Here is a 16483-nt window from a genome sequence, read left to right on the forward strand (position 1 = left end):
CATCATTTTTAGCCTCCCAAAATGTATTAAATATTTTTCAATATGTTAATGCAAGTCTAACATTTTCATATTTTTAAACCATTAATTTCTAATGAATACAATTTATATCAAGACATATTTCATGCCAAGTCAAATGGACATATTGCAGTATATAAATGGGCCAATCAGTATGCTTTTTTTTACTTTACAAAGCATATAAAATGCTATAAAAGGCAACTTATGATGCTCTATACTGGAATTGTCTGTGACAGCCCATCCTTGGAGAGTTCATTTCAAGCACCTCGTGCTTTTGTCTCAGAGCAACGGGAGTATCTGCCTTTAAAATCCAAGATAAAGATGCTACCTAATTCCCAGTCATGCCTGTAACAAGTAACCTTTTACCTAACCGACTGTTACAGATCAGTCTACAAAGACTACATCAAAGGCATATAAATATGAGGTAGAGAGGGAAAGACGGTGAAGCAGGACAATTATTTTGAAGGATCTAATACAAAGCAAGTTCCTGCTTTAGAAGTCTCAAAGCAACATGAAGAAAATGGTCCTTTTACAAATGCCTTCCTCTTTAGCGTCAGCACTCCCAGATGACCAAAATAAATAATAACACAACAGCTGTTATGTAAAACATCAATACTACTTACTTCCAAGGCGTTTTTCTTTTGAGTGGGAAAACAATTGAAGAAGTTAAAGGTAAAATTTGCCATTCTTGAGCAACACACACAATGTTGTGACTTAGTTTCTAAAACTGTAATATGTCTGTATGTGTGGGAGTGAAAAGAATTCAAACCAGCATTTTTTAGAGCAGAAAATTGGTTGGAAGCACAAATTAAAAAAAGAGCTTATAATTCATTCTGAGGGGGAGTTTAAGTGGCTAAATAATACATTTGCCACCTCCGAGTTATCACAAAGACAGTAAAATATAGTTGATTAGTTAGGGCTATGAGGCTTTCAAAAAGTTTCCTGTCTTAGTTTGTGTTTGACCTCACAGAGGATTTAAAACACAGTTTTCATCAAAAGATCCTTGATTTTCTCAGCCCCCTATGTTCATTTCAGATTATGAAATATTAAAGTTCCCTATGCATTCATGAGGAAGGAAGGAAGGAAGGAAGGAAGGAAGGAAGGAAGGAAGGAAGGAAGGAAGGAAGGAAGGAAGGAAGGAAGGAAACACAGGGGTTGGAAGAAATGCAACAAAGGAGGAATGATGGAAGGAAGGATTCAGCATTTAGGCAATAGAATTTGAAATAAAGTCTGGAAATCATAATTTCTGAAAACACGTTGCATACTTTTCTAGATTTTTCTGTGTAGGAACAAAGAAAAAAGTAAATATTTTGGGTTGACGTCTATCTTACCTGTGAGGTTGCGTAAACCCAGCTGCCTCAGGCCATAGAAGCCGTCCCGCCTGTAGTTGAGGAAGATGGCCAGAGCATAGCGCCCCTCGTACAGTTTGGTGCCTCGGATTATCCGCAGGTTCTCCAGGGGCAGGTACTCGAATTGATTCAGTGCAACCAGGACATAGCCGGTCACTTCTCGTATGGACTGTATGGAAAACAGAAAGAAAGCAAGGGATAGTTATAGTAAAAGTCAGTTTATAACATATGCACAATTTTCTTTGTAAAATAAATTGAAAATCATGCATCATTTTATAAATTTGGTAACAAAGAAAGTTTATTTAATTGTGTAAAAATGTTACAGATAAAGGAATAAAAGAAATTATTGCAGTGTTATATGCTAATAATACTTTGTGCCTTTTCAACAGCAACATCTGAAGAGAATGAGAGAACCCCTTGCATATCTGAGTATCTTTCTTTTCCAGGGAATGGTTAAAGAATTTCTGGAGTTACGGCTCGTAAGCTTTTCTTAAAGCTTTACCATGCCAAAATGTAATATTAGAAGAGATAACTTTCACAGTAAATGACCTTTAAAATCATGGTCAGCATGACCTGAAGTGAAGCAAGCTCAGAGTGACATTAAGGTCAACATACTCAGAGTAGGCTAACATTTGTCCTGCATCTAAGCAACCTGGGTAGTCCCTATGTGGTGTAATGTGTGTTTGATAAAGGGGACCCAGCTTTGAATCCTGGCCAGGAAATGGATCTGGCGTACAACACTCCCAAGTCTGTATGCAAGTTGTAGTTATTTGCTGTGGTGAACACTGAATAAGTGAGCAGGCAGAATCATCATGGTACAGAACAGTGTTGTAGTCAAGTCACTATGCCGCGAGTCCGAGTCCAGGTTCGAGTCTCCAGTGTTCAAGTCCGAGTCAAGTCCAAGTCATTCAAAACAAAATCAGAGTCGAGTCCGAGTCAAGTCACTATTGATCCAAGTCGAGTCCTTATTGATCAAATCGAGTCCAAGTTCCGCACTAAAGTAAGCATAGCCTACATGTTTTTAAACAAAAAAAAAATTGACACTCCACCACATTGCACTAATAATTTAGATATTAAAATCATACGCCAAATAATATTCTAATGACATATTAAAATTATAGCCTAATGATATAAAAAAAAGTCAAGTCTTTTTCTCAATTTCCGAGTCAGAATGATCTGAATGTAGGAGTCCGAGTCCAAGTTCGAGTCATCAGTGCGCAAGTCCAAGTCAAGTCACGAGTCTCTAAATTTAGCTAATGACTCGGACTCGAGTTCGAGTCTCGGACTCGAGTACTACAACACTGGTACAGAATCATCATGCCCTGACTCTTCAATAAAAAATAGGCAAAAAAACAGCCAAAGGTCTATCAAAAGCTTTGAAAGAGCTTCAAAACACCTGAAGACCACCAATAAACCACCATGGAATAACATAGGAAAGGAGTGGTGGTGGCCTAGTGGTTAGAACAGTGCGCCTGCCCTCTGAGAAGGTTGCAAGTACCCTGCTTAATCCAGCAGACTGCCACTGTGGGTCCCTGAGCAAGACCCTTAGCACCTGGTTGCTCCCAGGATGCTGTGATAGCTGCCTACTGAGCTATTAGAACGCCTGGAAAACTGGGTCGGCCTTTCTGGTACAGCTCTCAACTGATTTAAATCCTACTTAAAGGACAGGGACTTTTTTTTATCAGTAGGTAACTTTACACCAGAGATGACAAAAATCACATGCGGGGTTCCCCAAGGGTCCACCCTGGATTCCCTCCTATTCAATATCTACATGCTGCCTCTTTCTCAGATAATAAAAAAACAACAACATCAGCTACCATAACTATGCAGACGACACACAGCTTTACATCACCATGTCACCGGTGACTATGAACCAGTTCAGGCACTGAGTAAATGCCTAGAAGAAATCAATGCCTGGATGTGCCAAAATGTTCTTCAATTGAATAAAAACAAAACTGAAGTAATAATTTTCGGACAAATAGAGGAGAGATCAAAAGTTAGCACACAGCTTCAGTCACTTCAGCTAGGAACCACTGATCAGGCCTGAAATCTGGGAGTAGTGATGAACTCAGACCTGAACCTCCAAAAGCATTTAAAGACAATTACAAGGTCGGCTTTCCATCACCTGAAGAACATTTCCAGGATTAAAGGACTAATGTCTCAGCAGGATCTGGAAAAAATAATCATTGCGTTTATTTTTAGTCGAACTGATTACTGCAACAGTGTTTTCACAGGTCTGCCTAAAAAGTGGATCAGACAGCTGCAGCTGATCCAGAACGCTGCTGCCCGCATCCTCACTAAGACTAAGAAAGTAGAGAACATGGACCCGGTTCTAAAGTCCTTCCACTGGCTCCCTATATCTCAGAGAATAGACTTTAAAATCCTCCTGTTAGTCTATAAATCCCTGAATGGCTTAGCACCTAAATACATCACAGACTTGTTATCAGTGTATCAGCCATCCAGACCACTCAGGTCTTCTGGCTCCAGCCTACTCTGCATACCTAGAACCAGAACTAAACACGGAGAAGCAGCATTTAGTTCCTATGCTCCACTTATCTGGAACAAACTTCCAGAAAACTGTAAAAGTGCGGAAAGCCTGGGTTCCTTTAAATCAAGATTAAAAACACATTTGTTTAGGATTGCCTTCGACTGTTCTAGTTAAACAGTTTTACTGAAACATCTTTAGTTCAACTTTTTTAGTCCAACTGTTTTTTTCTACATTTTATTCCTACTTGCTTTTATTCTGTTTTTTTCCCCCTATATTTTAATCATGAAAAGCACTTTGCATTGTCTCTGTACTGAATTGTGCTATACAAATAAATTTGCCTTGCCTTGCCTTACTGCTCCCTAAAGGAATGGGTTAAATGCAGAAGACAAATTTCTTTGGAATGTCTAATTGCAATGGCAAAGATTTCTTCTTCTAAAAGTCTGTCTGCTTAGAAACAAATTATGGAAACATTAAGCAAGAATAATTTTTTTTTAAATAGTGAACATGTAGGAAAAAAAATCTTTTGCTCCAAACATTGCTACAGCTCCTTGATTTGTTACTTTTGAGGTGCCATGGCATTCCTCTAATTTTATATATGCAATTTGCTTTTGACATTTTAAAATGTCATTCCTATGAAATATTTGGATATTGAAACAAAAATGATTCACATGTCGACACAATCACAAGTTGATTAGACTTTCACATTCAGAGTTACTTAGTTATTATTGAAAATTTCATAACTAAAGAAAAACTACTTTAAATTGAAAGGCTGTTATTCATTTGACTGCTATTTTATTCATATGAAGCAACATTTTTTAAAAATATTATTTGGCTGTATTTCAAGTTGAAGTAATTGGTCTGAACAGCTCCAAAGACCTCAACCATCTGCCTCGTCGTGCAGCAGCTGACCTTCTCGGAAGTCACTATAAAAATCAAGCTGATTATCTTTTTGCTTTGGAATTGATGAGGCAAATTAATTCAGCTGCAGAGTTGGCCTGAAGGATTGAGGGCAAAAATGAGCACTTTGGACTTTTAAAAGAAATATTCTCATGGAAATTCTCCAGAAAAGTGGTAGTACTCAACCTTGGGTCACCACTAAATAAATGCATGTAGAAATGTAAAAAACAGAGCAACAATATTGGTCAAGTGAGCAGGAAAATTTGACGTTTGACTGGTAACCTTTTTAATATTCATATAGAACATAAAAACACCCAGACTTAAGTTCTCAGTTCAAAAAAGTATTAGAAATGGTCAAAATGCAGCCCAAAAGCGCCTTAAAGACTCACATAACAGCTAGTAAATGGATCAAAAACACATTATAACAACTAGTGCTGACAAGCAAAATAACAACCCTGCCCTTAAAATAACGTTTTTCCTCCCCTGTTCAACAATTTCTTCTTTTTTTATACTTGGTAAAATATTTTTCTTAGGTTTCTTTTCATGTTCAGCATCAGATACTTCTAAGAGGTAAAGCCACAATTTCTGTCCAGTGTTGAAAATCACTTTATTGCATTTGAAGTCAAAACTATGAGTGAAAATGTAGCCAAAATGGAATATTGTACCCTTGTAAGGACATTTCATGGTCGATGGGAGTTTTTTCAACCAGTCTTAATGTTTTTCTTGACTTACAGAAGATTTATGACCACTTAACTTGTTGTTTCCAGTATAGGAAGGTCTTTAAAAATGAAAAGTGTCATGTGCCTGAATAAATACCATTTAATCCATATAAAACTAAAATTTTAATTTGGGTCATATTGTCACAAGAAAGTTGGTCCTGTTCCAAGTGATTTTTTGGAATTTGACACCACAAACTGAATTCTCTTAAAGCTATAGTTGGTTACGGAAGAGGATTAGGGCCATTCAAAAAATAAAAATAAAAGTCTATTCAATTCTGACTTTATTCTCAGAATTCTGAGAAAAAAGTCAGAATTCTGACTTTAATCTCAGAATTCTAACTTTTTTTTTTTCACAATTCTGACTTTTTTCTCAGAATTCTGAGAATAAAGTCAGAATTGAATAGACTTTTTTAATGTCCATAATCCTCTTCCATAGTTGGTAATCCTGTTCAGAAAAACTTTTTATTATAGTGGGTAAAATGGACCTTCCATTCTGAAAATAGTCAATACATTATGTATTCAAAAGGAGCTTAAAAAAATCATTACTGTGAGAGATGCAGGCCTAAAATTCTAGCCAATCGCTGTCATCCGGTCTGAAAGGCAGGAATTGGTTGGCGTTTTGGTCCTGCTCTCACCCCCCTCTGTCCCTCAACTTCCAGGTGTACCGCCTTATCTATTGGTGGTCCCACATGTCAATCATTCTGACATTCTCATGTAACATCAGTGTGCGTTGACATTCCGTCTTAGTTTCCGCTTGCAGGCTGTGCATGTGCACTTTTAGTGTTAAGTCAAAAACAAACCATAGAAAACCTTTTTACCAGAGTGGAAAATATAACATGAAACATTCTGCAAGACAATACACGCCCTGGCTTCTATTGCTTCAACCTGTTGCCTTCTGGCATGGCACTTCAGATCCATACTGACCAGAACAAATAGACTCAGGAAGAGCTTCTTTCCAAAACTGTTACCATACTGAACTCAAATTGGTACTGAGATCTGCTATATTGGCACAGACACTTTAGTGTTGACCAATGCACATTAGACTTAGACCTTCTATACACTCAGTATTTTGCTCGCCACATTGGATTCAAATCTGTGCTGCATTTTTTTTATCAATCCTGTGCTAAATGTTTTATTTCTATGTTTGTTTGTGTATTTTTACTTAGTATACATATATACTGCATTGTAGTTTTATAAGTATATTTTTACATTGTGCTAAGTGAACTTTAAGGGAGCTGCTCTTAAAACTCATTGTACTGTGGATAATGACAATACATTCTTTCTATTCTACAATGTTCTATTTTTTACTGGACCTTCCTTTGACGCTCATCTTTTGTCTTGTTATCAGAATTATTATTTAAATTACTACATAACATTTATGTGTTTTATTTTGAATAAATTTCGGTTCAATTAGTTTATATAATATTACATATTACATATATTGCTCAGAGAAATAAAGGAATTAATTAATCTGTGATAGTTCTTTGCATTTGTGATCAATTGCTGTAGCCCATTTCTTTTTATTACTGCACCTTGAATTGGCAAAGAAAATGTGGCAGAGGAGAGGGAGGCTCACTTTTGACCTTACTGAGTACATGTGTTATATTTTCTCAGTTTATTGTGCAAAAATCTTTTTCTGTCAGGAAAGTATTGGACTGGCTGTAGGAATGAAAAGTACCTTTTAATGGTTTTAGCTACTTCAGGAATAGATGCTTTGATTTTCACTGAACCAAGCACCATATAATTTTTACATCTTGATGGAAAGCCATCTTGAAGCTCCCAAAGAGAGTTCCTATTGTTTTCTAGCATTAGCCAGAGCTTTTAGGTCTTCCTGTATATCTGCTCCTCAGAGGACCCTGATTATGGTTATTGAGTAAGCCTTAACCTCATTTATTGCTGGGTGAATGTAAGAATCAAGAGTTTTTATCATTATTATTTAACCATAATGTAATTTTTAACAATTTTTACAATCATTCCATTCTGGGTAAGCATTCAGGTTGTACTGCTAACTTCCGCCAGATTAATGCCACCTCTTGCTGTGGCGGTTCACACGCACCAGGCTCCCCTCTTGCCTCCACGGCTGCTCTAAAATTAGCTGCATCACTTTATTGTTGCCCAGTTTGAGTAAAGGACATGGCAGGTTGACAGCCTTGGACTGTCAGCCCACCCATATGAAGCACCAAAGCGGCCAAAAGCTGGACGCAACATGCGTGATCAATCAGGGAAAACTGTGCCCGCAACCGAATGATAGTCCACGCAACCGAATAAGTGGCACAAGAGACCGAATGAGTGGCACGTGACACATTTGGTGCTTCATATGAAGCTAGAGCTTGGCCAGTGGCCCGAGTATTGCACAGTTTGTAATCCGACCAATCAAATTACACAATAAAGGAGCCGCAGGTCCATGGGAATGTTTTTTTTTTCTACCAAATGTGTGGCACAGATCCAGTTTGATAGATGAGAGCACTCAGATCAAATCGTGGCTTTTATGGCTGCTCTGACTTTGGATCAGATAAACAACAACCAACCACAAAATATGACTATAATCATCAACAATGCTGGACTTGGAAGGGGGCATAAGGGGGACACAGTCGTTTACAGAAGGGTCTTAAGACCCCATATGCACTCCCTCCCCCTGCCATTGGCTTCAATAGAAAGAAGTAAAACCAGAGTGTGTTTGGGAGAGTTTTTCACGCAATCCTCCTGAGGAGTGGAACAGCAGGTAGGACGGTCTTGCACTTGTGCTGTTATTCAAAAAGGAACTTGGATAAACTTCTGGAAAAATTGTCGATTCGACCTATAATTTTGGTTCTGTTATCAACGGTTCAAGAATTCATCCCTCTTTTTTGGTAGATGATGTAGTCCTGCTGGCCTCACCATGTGAAAATCAGATATTACACCTTTGTGTTGAGAATGGGTTGATGCACTGTTATTGGAATATTTTCCTAATGTCACTATGACCTGGCGCCACTCGGACAGGGGAGCACTGGAGACACGAGGACTGCATATCAGCTTCACGGTCCTGCTGATTTCCAAGGCCAGTGCTTGCGGAATTACTGTGCGGGATAATGATTGTCTAGGATAGACTGTCTTTGTTTTGTCTCACGGCAAGGCTGTGGTCAGGTATTAGTAGAGACGCGAGGATGAAGGCCAGACAGAAACAGGGCAGATGGCTGCAGCTGGACCGTGGGGTGTGATTACTTCCATCTCTGTAAACTCAGCTCTGTTTCTTAAATAAAGTGCTGGGACTTGACCACTTCACCGTTTCCTTATTCAATAAGTCTTAAAGGTCAGTTATAATTTGACTTTACATGCACCCACTGGAAAGGTTTCATAATCTTTGAGTCTTGTTCACATCGATAGATTGGGATTTTTATTGGTCTTTTGAGGTCAAGAAACTTTCAGTATATTTATCAATATCTATCCTGCCTTTACCTTTGTTCATGAAGAGTGGTTAATGACAGGAACTAGCAGGGTATCGGGAAGATAAGTATCTTAAATTAGCTTATTTTTAAGATGTCTTACTCAACTTTAAAGATTAACGTAAGAGCATCCTGGGGGAGCGTTGAGTTGAATCAGAAAAACTATTTTGGATATCATGTAAGGGAAGTGTTTTGTACAAAAAAAGACTCACTGGATATATTATCCCTCACAGCCTGCTTAGGACTCCCTCATAATCCTCCAATATGTCTAACTGGACATAGCTGGGTTCTGGGTATTCCGACTAAAGTTGATACCTTTGCTGCCTGCTTTTTGGAGAAGCAAGAGGTAGGGGTTTGGGCATCTGGCAATGATACTTTTTGGATGCCTTTCAAGGGATACATTTCAGACATTAGCCACTGTGAGGAGAATCCAGAGTAATTCAAGTTGCTTCAAGCGATTATGCCTCTAAACCAGCCTTGGGAGATTTGAGGATGGAGCAGAACCAGTGGAAGTTATCTGAGCACTTGTCAGGACCCTTTTATGTGTGTGTCTTTAGGTGGGTGTTTCACACATTGACTCTGTGTTGGGAGGCCTTGGGAGAAATTGAGAACACACTAAAAAGATTAAATGTCTCACCTGGTTTAGAAACAACTCAATATCCCTCAAGATTTGCTTCTGGAGATAGCTTCGGTCTGATAATCTTCACTTAAGCTGTTACTCCTGAGTCCTGTACTTTGGAGTAGCTAGTAGCAGTGTCAGTTGAAGTAATTATGGCACCTACTAGACACCTTCTCCAAAGGTGGAGTCAATTAAAAGACTCAGAAGGAAGAACGATTAGGGCAGTTCCAGGAATCACATGAGAGACTTAGTGTCACAGATATCTTAAAAACTTTCCAAAGTCCCCCCTAGATGACTTGGAGGAAGAAGCTAAGGTCTGGCTCTCAATCTGGCAGTAGGCAATAAATGGATATATTAATTCTCCAGAGGACATAAAGTCAAGTCAATGCCTAATGACAATTCAAGTCTTATTTTAGGTGAATTTCAAACATCCATGACAGGGTAGGATGGGAAAAAGGTCCTCAAGACTCCTCTTAATGACCACAGACAGGCCAGTAATAATGTGGATGATTGGTTGGGAGAGAAGGAGTGAATGAGTAATGCAAGGTTTGATTGGCTGCTAACCCCTGGGGTACATTACTGGAGACTGACAGCATGCGGGACGCTTTTATTTCAGGAAAATAGCAGGTAACTGAGATTAGCTTCTGTGGTGAGTGCCAAGCAAACACCAGCGCACACCTGCCAAGTTGGCCTATTGAAACACAAACACAATACGAAGGAAACATTCAGCAGAAGTGCTTATTAGCAAGATTACAATGTGTCAATCATTGGGAAAGAAAAAGAGCGACATAATAAAAGAGCAGTAGAATCCATTTCAGTGGAGCCTTTGATTAGCATACTTATTGGTAAAATGATTTCCATTGTGCGGCCTGTCATAAACCCCTTGGTGAAATTATCTTCTGTCATATATGTTTTGAGAGTTTCATTTGTTTGCAGAACTTTTTGCAGTTCATTCCAGCTTATGACTACCTCCAAAAACAAAGTGCATAGAAAAGGTATTCCTGAGAGGCTACTTGATGTGTCTTCATTGGTCGAGAGTCCTGCTGTTTCATCACTCTGACCCTCCCGTGACCTGATGTTTACTGCCGAGGCCCGGCGAGCTTTGCGATCATCGACTAAACCATGACCCCCCCCAGGTGCGGAGGAGGCGTTATGACTGCACCACAACTCGACCCAGCTGTGGGCCCGCACTCGGCTGCTGGCAGACGCCACAGAGCCTTCACTGTTGCCCCTTGTCCCCTCCAGCCTCCGGGACCTGCTGGCAACATTCCAAAGAAAAAAACGTTTTTTTCTGTTTCTAGGCAACTGCAGAAAAGCCTTCCAGCAGCAATGGCGAGGGAAGAAGGAGGCAGGTGAGAGAAGAAAAACAGATTTTGAAAGGATATTTTGTTGTAATTTACCTAATTAAATTAATGGATTACCCTGCCTTTCCTTGTTCTTTTCACTTTGACACTATTTAATTTCCTTTTGTTCCTGTATTTTTCTTTTTCCCTGAAAGCTAACTTGATCAATATTTAACTGCATTCCTCTGTGAGACAAGGAGGAGGGAGGTCCGGAGGGAAGTAAACACAAGCACCTGCGTTTTCCCCTCGCGCCACATCAACCTGGCTCTGTTTCAGAAGCACAAACTCAAAAACTGAAGTGGCTGCTACTTGTGGTGGCTCACTGCGGCCCTCTGAGTGAGGTGCTCAAATTTAAAAAGATGCACATGGAAGCTGAAACTATTACACGTGTGTTCTATAAAAAAAAAACAAAAAAAAACATGCACCTAACAAGAAATGTGAGGGCTAATTTTTATCCACAAGGTGCCTGACACACACCCTTCTAATCCCCTTTAAAATGATCTTAGAAAAACGTTGGTAGGTGCATTAAAGCAGGAAAAAAAACTACCTGAAGACACATCTTTTTGTAGATTGCATTTCAACTGAGATTTTTGATTAAAGCCTGAATCTAATGGAACAGAGAGTTATTATTTTCTGTGTTCCACAAAATCTTTGCATCATTTCCTACAATCAAATCCACACATAGCTTTATGTGCAGATAGTTCACCTAAAAGACTGCAACCAAGTCCTGGATACAATGTCCACGTCGAGCAGAGCGTTTAGAACATGTCCTCATTGACTAAAAGGAGCATTTCAAAATTATCATGAGGTATAGGAAATACACAAACAAGTGCTATGAAGTGAATGCTAATGCTAACATTTATAAAAAGCTATTTAAGTTGATCACATCTTGCTTTAGTAATAGGCAAATAAGTAAATTGTGAAATAAAAATACATAAATATAAGTCAAAATAAACAGCAATAACAAGCAGTTGCTGCAAAAAGCGTTTTTTAATGGTACTGTTAGTTTGTCAATGCTAACGTCTCCCTCCATACTACTACAACATCCTATTGAGAAAAAAAGATAGCCTCCAACACCTCTAAAGATATAATTAGGCTTTCAAAAACTGCTTATGAGTGTAAAATAAACCATATTGAGCCCTGGACTAGGCAAACAAGCACGCAAATGCAAAATTTCTATTAATGCCACATTATGCAATCTCATTAAAAAACATAACTACATAGGGAACTGGTAAAAAGCAAGGGATTATAAATAATAGGACATAATAAACTGAGTTATACCAGTATGGCGCACTAACTTTTTTTTTTTTAGAGTATTACATCAAACAGATTAATATCTGTTGTAGAGATTATATTCAAATTCATAAATCAGCCACACTGATATTAGCAAAAGGCAAATGAGTGTAAGTAAATTTGTAACATCATTAACTTTGCCTTGGGCCAAATCAGTATTCTAAATGTAAAATAAGCATGCTAATTCTAACATTTCTTTGAATACTAAATTAAGAAAATACTTTAGAAAGTGTATTCAAATATGCCAGTTAACCACATTGGACAGTAAAAAGGCAATGGATTAGGTTGGTAAAATAAACTAGAATGTGCGATGCCATGTCACACCAGTCGGCTAATGTTTAAAAAAGCATGGCCATGCAAACATTTCTATCCATAGAACTAAGACTATTATGCAATTGGATCAAAGAAAGATGACTGTGTTGGGCTTTTTTTTAAAAGGCAACGGTACACAAATATGAGCTCATAATAACACTGGAACGCCAACACCAACTATCACCAGCAATTATTTAAATTTCTCAGACTCGTGCTGAAACAAAGATTCCCCAGATTTTTGAGTGTGTCAGCTACATCTCATAAAATATCAAGGAGTCTTAAGAGTGTATTTAAAAAATATGGTATGCCAAACCAGATCCAACAAGTAGGATTCCTTTTCCTTTCCTATCCTCTGGGTCAGATATAATTTTTACATATTTGGAAATTGCTATATCCCAACTGTTGCACCTTTAGATAGAAGTGCTTTGCTCCACACAACATAATATAGATAGAATATGGCCATGGTTTGGAAACAGAAATTATCTCGTACTGTTCTGCATCGACTTAGTATGCCTATGAGGCAGGTCGACTGTTTGCATATAACATTTATGTAGTGGAGTAAAATGGTCTATCTTTTAGGGAATTGTAATTCACTCTTCCTGCTTTTGCATTCATCTGTGTCATAACTGAGCATGAGTTGATAAAACCAGGTTTAATATTGAAGATGTAAAACATCATGCGACTCCCACAGCGCTAGGCACCCTTCAGTTGTAATTGAAACATAACTTCCAGGCACTTCTGCTAACAAATCTAACAAAGTGTATGATGTTTTCAGGCTAATTGCCTGTGCGTCTATTGTAATTTACTCATTCAGCCTACTTCGCAGTTACCCAGGGAACCTTGCCAAACACAGTTAATAGGTATGCACACTCTTTTCTCCAGGAGTCTTTCTGAGAACAGTTTGGGGCCTAATCCACATTTAATCTTGAAACTTTCTACATGGATATGCACAACTTACTTTCACAACCTGTGGAGTTTGCTTTGATTTAGCCCTATCTCCCCGTTTACACATAGCGAGAGAGCTTTATCATTTACACATTTATTAAGAACCAAAGTCATGTCTCCATTTTCTCTGACTGTTTGTTTTGATCAGGCTAAGCCGATTTGGGTCAAAGCAGCTTGATCCCTGTGAAGCCCCAGATTTGTTAGCATAAAATAATGACATGTTTGTTGTGATCATGAAAAACAATATGTGATCCTCTCTGAGTTCCCTAGCATGTGCGCTGCAGAAAGTACAACTTGCAGTCAGGATTTATTAAGACATACAGATAATATCATGAGAAAACAGTTTGCTATCTTAGGATAAATAAATAAAAAATTGTAACCTTCAACCAGTAGAGCTGAAGGGCAACAGAAGCGGCTTTCAGCTTTCTTATACCGAAAATGTACAAACAACAATATAACTACAGTTGTGTTAAAAACCACCTCACAGATTGCTCATATTTTGCTTTTTTTTTTTTTTGTAAATGTAAATGTTTCAGATCAGGTTTTATATCAGAAAAAGATAAAATTAGGAAATACAAAAAGCGGTTTTTAAACAATGATTTAATTTGATAAGGGAAAAAGGCCATTCTAATGAACCTGGTGCTATGCGGAAAAGCAATTGGAGAATTGTTTTTTTATATTATTATTTAAACACACTGGAGGGATTTTAGCATGAAAAACTTTTTTAAGGTCATGTCACAGCATCTCAATCAAATTTAAGTCTGGACTTTCTGTAGGCCCCTGCAGAAGCTTATTTTTGTTACTTCCTTTATTTAGCATAACCCATCTGTGTATGAAATTCATAAACTGAAGGTGGGAAATTCTCTTTCAGGATTTTCTAGATAGCAGAATTGATGGTAGCATGAATCACTGCAGGTCATCAAAGTTCTTAAGAGGCAAAGCAGACCTGCATTATCACACTATTACCACCATGTTTGAATATCAGGACGTTCTTTTCTAAATGTTGTGTTAGTTTTATAGCAAATGTATAACTTTATGCACATCCTGAAAAAAAATGCTATTTTGTGTCGTTAGTCCATAGAATATTTTTCTAAAAGTCATGGAAATCATCAAGAATTTTTTTTTGGCAAATGTGAGCCAGGCATGTTTGTTTACCTTGAAATGTTTGAATTTATGCCATTTATGGTTTGGTAGTGGTCTTATGTTCCAACTTGAACTGTCAGAACTGGTTTCACTGAGGGCCTTCCCCTGTGCCCTGAGAAACTGGCAATGAAGAATCCACAGTGCCTATGTTTTTTAAATTTTAACTGATTACAATTTTACATTTTTAGGTTGTTACCCAAATTACAACTTCTGGATTTTAATTGCCACTTTGCTCACAATTTATATTCTCAGTGTTTAATTTAATTTGTTATTTGTTATCTACTTATTTTGTCTACTATGATGTGCGCTGCAGCCAGGTCACCCTTGTAAAAGACATCTCAACCTTAATGGGTCTTTTACCTGGTCAAATAAAGGTTTAATTAAAAAGATATTAAGTTTAAAAAAACTTCACCCCAACTGAAGGGTAAGGCTTATGTAGTGTGACCCTTGCCATGGAACCCCCTTGCCCTGGAACACTTGCCTTAGCTAGGGATGCTGCTGCACTACTATGCTTGGATATTTTTTTATCGTACTTTATGTAAATATTGCATATTCAATTATTGTAATTTATGTAAACAGGCTGGAGTTTTTTTTTTTTTTTCCATTGTCAAATAGTATGTCTTTTGTTCAACACTTACTCTGGTATTTACGCTTGTCTTCTACTATTGGTGTTTCTTTAGAACTAACTTAGACCAGTTTGCTCTTTTTGTCTTCTTCTATTTCTTTCCCTCATTGCTAATAGTTGTGTGTAATTGTTTATGTGTTTGCCACTGTCACACCCAGATTTCCCCATTGCAGGACAATGAAGGAATTCTTAATTATATTGTGCAGCTCTGGAATATAGTCAAAAAATGTTAGCGATGGGTAAGTAACACTTCTGCGTCCAGGCAACAATGTTATTCTCACAAAGATAAGATGCAGGGCTTTAAATGTTACTGGTCCTTCCTAAACCCCAGTTTATTTCCTGGCTAGGAAGCTTTAACCGTTGTAGGTGATTGGACAAGGTGCAAAACTACCATTTATTATACAGAACTCTGAATGCACCATAGCCACTGTGGAACATGGTGATGGCAGCATCATGCCATGGAGATGACCTAAACAAGTTTTCTTCCAGAGGAATACAGATATTTAGCTGGTAAGGAAAACCAGCTAAATATCTAAAATTCCTTACCAGACAAATATCTGTATTCCAGCTAAATATCTGTATTTCTCTGGAAGAAAACTTATTTAAGTCTGCAAATAATGGGATGCCTTTCAACTTTGATACATCTAGACAGTTTTTATTATTATTATTATTATTATTATTATTATTATTATTACTTTTTTCCTGCCTGGTCAACCTTGGTTTTCCTGTTTTTTTAAGATGTCTTGCTAAACCCTAAAATGTTCTACTCTGTGTATGTACCCCTTTTTGTATTTATTTCTTTACTTTGTATACAAAATAAATAAATAAATAAAGTATAAAAATAGAGCTATCAAAATGTTGTTTGGAAATCCCAAAATATCATTGATCCATTTAAAGAAATTAAACAAAGCAGTAATAATATGCCACCCTTTTATCATAATGTAAATAAAAGCTTTGTAAATGTATTCTGTTATCTATTTCAAACTTTTTATTCAGATTTTCATCATCTTGATGCCAACTTATGCCAATTGCATGGTGGCCTGAAAACAAAATTCTGCCCAGAGATCAAATGCAGAAGATCCCTAAAGTTAGGAGATAAAGTTTGCACAGAAGGTAGGACACAGGGGAGATATAGAATAAAGCATAATTAATAGGGCACCTGTTCCTGTCATCTGGAGGAGAGGAAGAATGGAGAGAAGATGGAAGTTACAAAAGAGAGAGAAGGAAAGACATCAAGATGGTAAAAAAAAGACTTTAATGACATCAAATACAAGAGATGAAGCACATATTACAGCCATTATGGCTCATTTCCA

At 37.7% G+C, this 16483-nt stretch overlaps 1 protein-coding gene across 1 annotated transcript in view; it reads right to left on the minus strand.

Annotated features, from left to right (window-relative positions):
• Positions 1-1187: 1187 nt before the first annotated feature.
• Positions 1188-16483, minus strand: part of LOC118557830 (receptor tyrosine-protein kinase erbB-4-like) — a 263294-nt gene continuing 247998 nt past the window's right edge. The window contains exon 3 of the mRNA XM_036128250.1: positions 1188-1533. Within this exon, the coding sequence (XP_035984143.1) occupies positions 1285-1533 (249 nt within the window). The 3' untranslated portion in view covers positions 1188-1284. The remainder of the gene's footprint in view (positions 1534-16483) is intronic.

Source organism: Fundulus heteroclitus, chromosome 24 (genome assembly GCF_011125445.2).
Source record: "Fundulus heteroclitus isolate FHET01 chromosome 24, MU-UCD_Fhet_4.1, whole genome shotgun sequence".
Taxonomy (NCBI): domain Eukaryota; kingdom Metazoa; phylum Chordata; class Actinopteri; order Cyprinodontiformes; family Fundulidae; genus Fundulus; species Fundulus heteroclitus.